The sequence below is a fragment of the Gymnoscopelus microlampas genome (assembly GCF_963454915.1).
Source record: "Gymnoscopelus microlampas genome assembly, chromosome: 5".
Taxonomy (NCBI): Eukaryota; Metazoa; Chordata; class Actinopteri; order Myctophiformes; family Myctophidae; genus Gymnoscopelus; species Gymnoscopelus microlampas.
The window spans coordinates 972,281-983,028 of NC_139942.1; the positions used below are offsets into that span (position 1 = coordinate 972,281).

Below are 10,748 nucleotides of genomic sequence, written 5' to 3' on the forward strand. Positions count from 1 at the left end.
TCAGGAGGAACATCTCGATCCGGGAGAGACAGACACAGGACCCTCCTGTCCCTAACCCATCCCAGCAAGCACAGTCAGGACCCGGACCAATCAGTGACGTCTCGATTGGGGCTAGATCAAGTCAAACCAAGACAAGTCAGATATGGCGCAGAATATCACCTGATTTCAACCAAAATTAATCCTGACCACAAAAACATCACTTCCAGGACGTCATCTAAACACATTTCTCATCACCCAAAATTGCTGTCCAAATGTCCATATGATGTCCCGGTGATGACGTCCTGTAAATGACGTAAAGATCATCCCCATATGGGCTGTGATCTGGCCTAGTCCTGAACGTCACCGGGGTGATGACCGGGCGTCATCATAATGTCATCATGACGTCATTGTGCTTGCTGGGATAAGTCACCTGGAGCAGGTCATTTTATTTAATCCATCCAATCCCACACTAGACACCTGAGGCAGGTCTTTTTGCAATTTTATCCCATTTACTTATTGGAGTTTGCTTTGTTTGTGTGTGTTAAAAAGCTTTCTCGGCGTCACAGCAGCTGCCAGTCATATAATCCAACATGGCAACCACCATTGGAAGACTGCTCAGGACCTCTGCAAGAGTTGCAGCAGGAGGACTGAAAGTTGCATCACTTAGTCCCAATGGAGCCTCAGTGAACAGGGTCTGTTCTACTGTCCACAGGGCCTGTCTGTCAACCAGTGCTGTCAGATTTGCCCCAGCTGTCACTCAGCCTGCACCTAATTTTAAAGCTACTGCTGTCCACAATGGAGAGTTCAAGGAGATGACCCTGGATGACTTTAAGGGCAAATACCTGGTCCTTTTCTTCTACCCCCTGGATTTCACATTTGTGTGCCCAACGGAGATCATCTCATTCAGCGACAAGGCCAGTGAATTTCATGACATCAATTGTGAGGTGGTGGGTGTGTCTGTGGACTCTCACTTTACCCACCTGGCATGGATTAATACACCACGCAAGGCTGGAGGCTTGGGCAACATCCACATCCCCCTGCTTGCTGACCTCACAAAACAGGTTTCTAAAGACTACGGGGTTCTTCTGGAAGGTCCAGGCATTGCACTGAGAGGGCTGTTTCTCATTGATCCACAAGGTGTGGTTAGGCACATGAGCGTGAATGACCTGCCAGTAGGTCGCTGTGTGGAGGAAACCCTTCGTCTAGTAAAGGCGTTCCAGTTTGTGGAGACCCATGGGGAAGTGTGCCCAGCTAGCTGGACTCCAGACTCTCCTACGATCAAGCCAACCCCTGAAGGTTCAAAGGAGTATTTTGAAACAGTCAATTAATGAAGACATCAACTAACAGCTCTAAAAATTAATATGAATGTTCTGTGTTAAAGGAAAATGCCACCCTGGGTTGCTCTTGTATTAGTTGAAAAGTTGCTTACCTACACAGCTTAATTCAAACTCCATCACACAATGGTGTCGATTGCTGAAAATAACAGATTTTCAAGCTTGAAATTAGGTTCTTGTCGGCAAGCAACATCATCATATTACAGACTTATGATTTAGTCTTAAAATGACTTCACAGCCAGCTCTCCATATATTGCTCAAGCTTAATGCTTTATGAAGGTCTTTAACCAAAGTTAAAAAAAAGGTACAGACAGGGGCCTGATGAAAATAGTTAACAAACATGGAAAGCTGGTTTCTTTATAGCTTCCTTCATTTTTGTAGGTACTGTATCACTGTCTTGCTGGTATATTGGTATATTTCTTCACCATTGAGGTAGAAGATGCCATTATGAGGTATACCTACAGTATACCCTACTGCTTCTTTTTTTTGTTCAGATATCGCGTTGGACAGCAACACGTTTTGCTTCGATCTGGTAAATTATTTTGTTGGCATTGGTATTCCTTTTTTAAATGGTTTACAAAGTTGCATCTGTTCATAAATTCTGTAATAAATATATTCTTTATAAATTAAAAAAAAAAATCTTTCTCCCCCCACCCCTCATTTCATTTGGCTTTTCCCCCCAACCCATTCATTTATGCCCCCCCCCCCCACTAGTCACCTGAGGCAGGTCTTTTATTTTTATTGTTATCCCATTTGTATGGTTAAGGCTTTGTGTGTGTGTGTGTGTGTGTGTGTGTGTGTGTGTGTCTTTAAAAAAAAAAATCACACCTGTGTGAAGGTAGCGGCGCCTTTGATATATTTTGTCATAGATATGTGATATTACTCATTGTTTATTTGGTCATTGTTTATATAGACATCTAATTCTATATTCATGACATCATAGTGATGTCATGAATAGTAACATAGTGATGTCATGAATAGTGACCAATCAGAACGTTGACGGACCTGACCAATCAGAACCTTGGCGAGCCTGACCAATCAGAACGTTGACGGACCTGACCAATCAGAACCTTGGCGAGCCTGACCAATCAGAACGTTGACGGACCTGACCAATCAGAACCTTGGCGAGCCTGACCAATCAGAACGTTGACGGACCTGACCAATCAGAACCTTGGCGAGCCTGACCAATCAGAACGTTGACGCAAAAGCCAGGTATAGAGGGCTAATATCCGCTCTATACCTAAAGGTATAGAGCGGCTAGCGCCGCTAAAAACACATGGACTCTGCCTTGACGTGGCGTGGGGGCTTGCGTGCCTCTGTGAGTCACATCACAGACATCACAGTCTGTGATGTGACTCACAGAGGCCAGACTAAAGGGTCCGCAGGAAAGGGAAAAAAGGTTAAAAATGGTCAAATCTTGACACCGTTTGGTCCGTAGATCTGTCCTGTAGAGGGCGACAGTGTCGTGAGAGGTACCATACCATCTAGTTTACATCAAACAACTGTCCAAGGAATGTGGTCTTGACAAAAAGGGCTCAAAACATGACCTAGTTTTGAGACTTAGGTCTGGGGAGCATCAGATAACTTGGAATGGTCTTTGCAAAACAATGGTGTAAGATTTGAGGATTTTATTTGAAGGCTACTTGACCTGGCTTTTTGCGTTATCATTTGCAGCTGTGGAATTTAAAAAAAACATTGAGTTGACGTAGATCTACGTCAATGGTGGTCAATGGTTGGATCTGAAAGGACGTAGATCTACGTCCTTGGCAGGCAATGTGTTAACAGGTCTACTGCCAAAGGGGAGAATTCTCCCCTTTTCAGTCAATGGTGTTAACCGCCAAAGGGAAGAATTCTCCCCTTTTTTTTTGTTTTTGAATTTCTAAAATGTTTCTCTAATTTTTGGGTATTCATTTATTTTCGCTATTCACAACAAAATAGGAGATAATATAAAATAATAATAAAAAAAAAAAAACATTCACTTCAATGTTAAAAAATAAACGGACAAGTAATTCACATTCTTTCTATAAAAAATGATAAAAGATTCTGGCAGTGGGTGAGTACATTATGAATAAACTCTGGCAGACAATGTGGTAATAGATATTTCTGAACCATGACGGCGACCCGGCCTAATTATAGTTCTGCACACACGTCATGCGAAGCCCAGCCTCTCGGGCCTCTCCTCCCCCCTCTCCTCCCTCCCCGCTTTGCTTTGCGGCCCTAACCTCTAGTCCCATCCTTCCAACCTCGGTCATGTGATAAAGAGGTCAGACTTCCTGTATCTGGTTGCTATGGCAACCTGCCAGATCAGGCTGAGGGTCTGATAGGCAAATCAGAGAATCAATCAAGAGAGTCCGATCACTGATCGAGGTGGGGTAAGATGCCTAAAACATATAGCCATAGCTCTGATCAACAGTCTGTGGCAAGTTTCGGGGCAAATGGAGTGATCCTGTGCTTGCTTACCCCGCACAAACTTTCGGAGCTTTTGTCAATTAGTAAGATGTATAACGATATTAACAATACATATATTATATTGCATTGTAATATTTCCAACACCAAAAATGGTCTCTATTGCCAAGTCCTACCTTATTGCTATAACGGTTGTATTGTTTTAATGTTATGACACTAGGGCAGGGTTCCCCAATAGGCGGCCCGCGAGAGGCAACTGTGCAGATATTAATTATAATATCTGTATTACTGTTCAAGCAGACTAACAAACACATCTGTAAGTCAATTGTTGATTCTGGACTTATTTTGATTTTCAGTATGTACAACTGGCTGCTGTTAATCTGTATTACTTTTCAAGCAGACTTATTTTGTATCCAGAGTGCATTTTTTCCTTTTGTGGCCCTCAACACAGGATTTAAGAATCCCAGGCCTAAAATAACAGCGTCAAATTAGCTCGATTAGAGAAAATCTCGCGGACACAATGCCCCTGGCCCTCGGCTTGGTACCCGAGACATAATTTGGCCCTTGGGGAAAAGTAATTGGGGAACCCTGCACTAGGGGATGTCTGTGAAGACTACAGCTACGCAAAGAAGAAGGGGAGAGAGTGGGTTAGGGCTTAAAGGGATATTTCACTTTCAAAAAAACGTTTGGTGATTGTATCGTCTACTCAGGCTTTTGTGAGCCCCCCATACAGTTTTTAAGTTGCTTGATTCAATATTTAGATATTAGATATTCATTTTATCAGACACGCCCCCTTCCTATACAAACCCATTGTGACTTCAAACTCTATTTTAACCATGTTAGATTCATCAAAAACACCCGTCCTTGGTTCACCCGTCTCCTACCGCCCCCCTAATGCGTGAGCCGGCCGTGTTTTTTCAATTACTTTTTTCATTTATTTTTAAAAAAAAATTGGAAAAAGAAAAAAACAAAATACAATAAAAAAATAAAATAAAATAAATGAAAAAAAATCTTGGAAAAACACGGCCCCCTCGCGTATTAGGAGGGCAGGGTGAGTCACCAGAACCAAGTACTGATGTTTTTGATGAATCTAACATGGTTAAAATGGAGTTTGAAGTTGCAATGGGTTTGTATAGGAAGGGGGCGTATCTGATAAAATGAAAATCAAATATCTAAATACTGAATCGAGCAACTGAAAAACTGTCTGGGGGGCTCACAAAGGCTTGAGTAGATGATAAAATCACCAAAAGTTTTTCTGAAAGTGAAATATCCCTTTAAGATCAATTACTCTCACACATACTCAATCAGACTTAAGTTGTACACACGTCAATCCTTTAGTCATCATAGTTTACCTGTGGTACTTTTTTTATGTTTCCAAAAGGCACCAGACACACCTACAATTTTTGTTTTGCCTTTTTGCTTCCACCAGCGGCCCTGGAGGAGGTGCTTCTTGAGGTAGTGCTATTCGCAGGAGACATGGCATACCAACGTCTCGCACTCACCTACAGGGCCTTTCAGGACATCACAAGGAGTCCTTCATTTAGTGAGAGGGCTCATTTCGCTTGGCTTGATGGTAAATACCATTATGTAACTAAATCACCTTTTTATACAATGTATATTTGCTTTCATACAACATAATGCTTTTCTTTTGTTTTTGGAACAGGTGAGCTCAACTGGAAGAATGATCCAGCATCGATGAAGGAGGAGCCCAGGGTGCCTTTTGCCATCATCCGATGCCAAGAGTGCGGAGAGGAGTTCAAGGACTGTGTTGGCTTCACTGGGAGTGGGAAGCGTGGAGAGTACCCACGTTACTATACTGACTGCATTCCTGGTCTATGTGCCTTCTGCCAGTATTATAAAATAAAGTTGATGAAAGAACAAAGGCCTCTATTTCAGCGTGAATTGCTTATAGATCAGTGGTTCTCAAACGTTATCATGTCAAAGAACCCCAAATGAATGGCCACGGACCACATCTGAAAAGATTGTGCCATGACCCCCATACAATATTTCTGTTATTAAAATGTTTATTTACAAATATTGTTAAAGGGTTAAAACAGGGTTCAAACTGAACCCCATCAAGGGCCCTGGAACCCCATCAAGGACCCCTGGAGGTCTCCGGACCCAACTTTGAGAATAGAATTGTTTCAGATGGAGGTTGAGTTGTTGGAGCTCAGTGACTCCTGGCCCTGTTCATGGTGCTGAATTTGTTGGGGTGGGTTTGCAAGGGGGACCACTTGGTGAGAGAGCACACCCGTCCTCCATCCCCACTGTACCAGCAGCAGCGTAACCAGCCATCAGTGGAGCGGGAGGGGGGGGGGGGGGGGGTATAGGATAGGATATATTGATAAATGCCGAAAGTTGCAGTGATCTCGCCAAACGCCCATTATTTAGTCTACAACGCGTTGATAAATGAGGGCCACTGTGTACCAATTTGTGTGATGTTTGGACAACATTTGTAGGAGTAATATGATTTTTTTTGTTGCAAATATCGGCCTCCTGGTGGCGCTATAACAGACCGATGTGAAAAATTTGTGGCAGAGGTTCTGCACTGACCTCCATGCCTTAGGCCTTGCGTAGACAAAAATAGCCGGCTTATTGTGTAAAAACTTTTCATTTTACCCGAATGCTCCCGCCCCCCAGTTAACGATAGAAAGCAATGAATGAATTTTGTTTAACACCCATCTTTTAATTATTATTATTATTACAAACTAATGAAATAACCCTTGTTGTAAAAAAAACTAAGTTGACCTTTAACATGAATGTTGCCTTTACCTTGACTAGTGGCTGAGATAACCTTTTTATATTCAATTCTAAAATGCAAATATAGCTGCAAGCAGCGATAATACGGGGCCAGTGAATAGAGAGAGAGAGAGAGAGACATGGAAACGGAATAGATTGAAGAGAGAGAGAGTGACATGGAAACAATAGATTGATGAGAGAGAGAGATGGAAACATAATGGTTTGATTGGACATCTCAACCTACTGCCATTAACAGGATTCGAACTCTTAACCTTCAGACTAATAGGCTGCAACACTACCTATAGTGCTATAGCTTTGTCCAGGCTGATATTGTCTGTTGAAGATCATAAACTCTCGCCTTCTTTCATGAACCAAGCCCCTGTTTCACTAACACTAAGATCACTTGTTCACAAACCATTTACCAATGAAGAAATTGTACATCACCTCAGAACCAAAACTAGTGAAAGTAGCCGATCTACAAGCTCACAAACCATGAAAAGTTGTGAGATTGTAGATCAACTATTTTCAGAATGAAGTATGTCATACGTTGAAAAAACGTACTCTCAAATAAGCATTTCAGGTTATCTTTACCATTTGCACATGTATTCATTGATACAGTCATGTTGTTTGCAATTCAACTTTAATCAAGTCTGCATCAAGTGAGGCTTGAACTGGCGACTTCGAGATTGTGAGGCATTCATTTAAGGGAGACGCCATTGGCCCAACAGGCAAGTAACTGTGAAAAAGGAGATCACACAGATGATACAGTTTCACGCAAATAGCTGAAAAATCCTGGGTTTAAGTGTTTTTCAAACTGCTCAAAATTGCGGACAATCTAAGGGCGGAGCTTACTGGTCAAAGCGATAGATGTGTTCCTCATGAGTCAAGGCACATGTGTCCAACAGGCGAATATTCTTTTCAGCCCAACCCAGCTGAGGTGGTCATATATAGAACGTAGGGGGGCAATCCCAGGTGAAAAACCTCACCCATTAACATCTCAACCTATTGCCATTGACAGGAATCAAACTCTCGACCTTTGGATTCACAGGCTGAGACACTACCTATAGGGCTATAGCTTTGTCCAGGCTGAGGTCATCTGTTGAAGATAAAAGTGAACCAGTGAAAGCAGCCGATCTACAAGCTCAGAAACATGTTGCTATCTGAAAAGTTTTGAGATTGTAGATCGGTTATTTTCACAATGAAGTTTGTCATACATTAAAAAAACATACTCTCTCCAAGAAGCATTTCATCATTACCTTTAACAGTTGCACATGTATTCAATGATACAGTCATGTTGTTTGCAATTCAACTTAAATTAAGTCTGCATCAAGTGAGGCTTGAACTGGCGACCCTGAGATTGTGAGGCCTTCATTTAAGGGAGACGCCATTGGCCCAACAGATAAGTAACTGTGAAAAAGGAGATCACACAGATGATACAGTTTCACGCAAATAGCTGAAAAATCCTGGGTTTAAGTGTTTTTCAAACTGCTCAAAATTGCGGACAATCTAAGGGCGGAGCTTACTGGTCAAAGCGATAGATGTGTTCCTCATGAGTCAAGGCACATGTGTAAGCAAGTTTCACGGCTTTCGGCCATACAAGGCATGACTTATGCCTGTTTAAAGTATGCCTTTTCAAAAAATTGCTATAGCGCCCCCTTTTGGCCAATTGGAGTCAGATTGGTTTCAGTGATATTTGGAATGACCCTGTACATTTCTGCCAAGTTTCAAAGAAATGTGAGTCTGCATGAATGTTTTAGGCACAGATGAATAATTTTCATAAAACTGTAATAGTTAAAATCTATCTCCTCCTGGGATTTTTGAGCAATCTGCACGAAACATTTTACACATGAACTTTGGACCACTGCCTACAAAAATTTCCAACGGATTTTCCATAAGTGAAAAAATGCAGAAGTTAGGAGCCAATGACTGTTTTTCATATAATTCAAAATGGTGGGCGATCTAAAGGTCAGAGGTCAAAAGTCAGACCACGAAAGTTGTCGGGCATGAAGAGACGCATGTGTGTATCGAAGTTTCATGGTTGTAGGTCAAACAGGGCATGAGTTGTACCTGTTCAAAGTTGGCACTTTCAATTGAGTGCTATAGCGCCACCCTTTGACGAATGAGTGTGAGAATTATTTCTTGGTAGTTTTTCATGAGCATCTACCATATGGCCGAGTTTCGTAAAAAGCGTATGCACGGTTAAGCCAGAACTGGCAAAAACAAGTATTTTTCAAACTGCTCAAAATTGCGGAAAATCTAAGGGCGGAGCTTAATGGTCAAATCGATACGTGTGTTCCTCATGAGTCAAGGCACATGTGTAAGCAAGTTTCACGACTTTCGGCCAAACGAGGCATGACTTATGCCTGTTTAAAGTCTGCCTTTTCAAAAAATTGCTATAGCGCCCCCTTTTGGCCAATTGGAGTAAGATTGGTTTCAGTGATATTTGGAATGACCCTCTACATTTCTGCAAAGTTTCAAAGAAATGTGAGTCTGCATGTATGTTTTAGGCACAGATGAATAATTTTCATAAAACTGTAATAGTTAAAATCTATCTCCTCCTGGGATTTTTGAGCAATCTGCACGAAACGTTTCACACTTGAACTTTGGACCACTTTCTACAAAAATTTCCAACGGATTTTCCATAAGTGAAAAAATGCAGAAGTTAGGAGCCAATGACTGCTTTTCATATAATTCAAAATGGTGGGAGATCTAAAGGTCAGAGGTCAAAAGTCAGAGTGTGAAAGTTGTTCAGCATGAGGAGACGCATATGTGTATCCAAGTTTCATGGCTGTAGGTCAAACAGGGCATGAGTTGTACCTGTTCAAAGTTGGCATTTTTCAATTGAGTGCTATAGCGCCACCTTTTGACGAATGAGTGTGAGAATTATTTCTTGATCGTTTTTCATGACCATCTACCATATGGCCGAGTTTCGTAAAAAGCGACTGCACGGTTCAGCCAGAACTGCGAAAAGTGGCAGAAGAAGAAGTGACAGAATAATGCGAATAACAATACGTGTCCAGAGCAGAGCTCTGGCCCCGTAATAACTATTACTCATTTAATGTGTATTTATTTTTTTCCAAAACATTATTTCTTGATTATTATCTAATGCTGTTGATGTAAATTGATCAATAACATTCCTAGTTTAATGTAATGTAATATACACGTTTCAGGAGGAGAGAGAGAGGGGGGGGAGAGAGAGATCAAGTGGTTTCTTCATGTTAATTCAAACATTTGGTGCCAATTAGCCTACATTGAAATGGAAATAAACAACAGCATAGGGAACAGGGGTGCTCATCAGTCCATAACAGTCCATATGTCCCCAATTGTCTGATATCAAACCATCTGCATTACTGTAGGAGTCAAGCCTGCATCCAACAAAACATAACCATACTACATTTTGGGCAATCCCTTTTATGCACAGCATCTGTATTAATGCAATCACTTTAACGCATGGCACCTATGATGCAATCACTTTTACGCACAACATCTGTATTAATGCAATCACTTTAACGCATGGTACCTATGATGCAATCACTTTTACGCACATCACCTACTGTATAATGCAATCACTTTTATGCACAGCACCTGTATTAATTAGTAAAAGGACATCAGCTTGTGGCAGTCAGTCTCTTCTTTATCCCGACGGCTCATCAGCCATTTAGTAAAAAAAACAGCCATGGCATACCAGGAAATAGAGGAGGGAATGTGCTCATCCATGATGTGGTACTGTTACCCGAAAAATAAAACCAAGGGGGAAAAATATAAATAAATATAAGTGGTGCAGTGCATACCAGCATACTAAGGTCTTTGACGAAGAAGTAAATATCCACATCCTCAATGTGTCAGACGTTCTCATAGAGCATGAATGGGCCGAGACATGGCGTGGGATGCGGTTTCTGTCACACCAGGACAATGGCGGGGGGTTCTGGTGTTCGCAGTGCAAAGAAATGTTGCGAAGCTCAGCAGGTGCCAGGATGTGTATATGGATGGCACATTCAAGAGTTGCCCCAGACCCTACCAGCAGTTTGTAACCATCCATGGCAACTATCTGGGCAGAGTGGTCCCACTGGTGATGTGCCTGGTGACCGGCAAAACTGTCGGCGAGTACAGGCAAATCGTGACAGGGCACCCGTGGAGACAACGGCGCATCATCACGTACTTTGAAAGTTAGCTGCTGCTGGCCATCCAAACGGAGCTACCCGCCAGTAGCATGTTATGTTATGTTATGTTATGTTATGTTATGTTATTTTCATTTTTGCCAAAGCCTTTGGATGAGGGCTTAGGAGCTTG

The 10,748-nt window shown here is 42.0% G+C and overlaps 1 protein-coding gene across 1 annotated transcript; it reads left to right on the forward strand.

Moving 5' to 3' along the window:
• The first annotated feature begins 567 nt into the window (after window positions 1-567).
• Window positions 568-1,563, forward strand: LOC311046410 (thioredoxin-dependent peroxide reductase, mitochondrial-like). The gene has a single exon (XM_084058687.1). It carries the CDS (start codon window positions 570-572, stop codon window positions 1,305-1,307), a length of 738 nt encoding a protein of 245 aa, XP_083914813.1. The 5' UTR covers window positions 568-569; the 3' UTR covers window positions 1,308-1,563.
• The last annotated feature ends 9,185 nt before the right edge of the window (window positions 1,564-10,748 follow it).

Coding starts and splice junctions, on each gene's coding strand:
- LOC311046410 (XM_084058687.1), top strand. CDS start 570: ATGGCAACCACCATTGGAAGACTGCTCAGGACCTCTGCAAGAGTTGCA.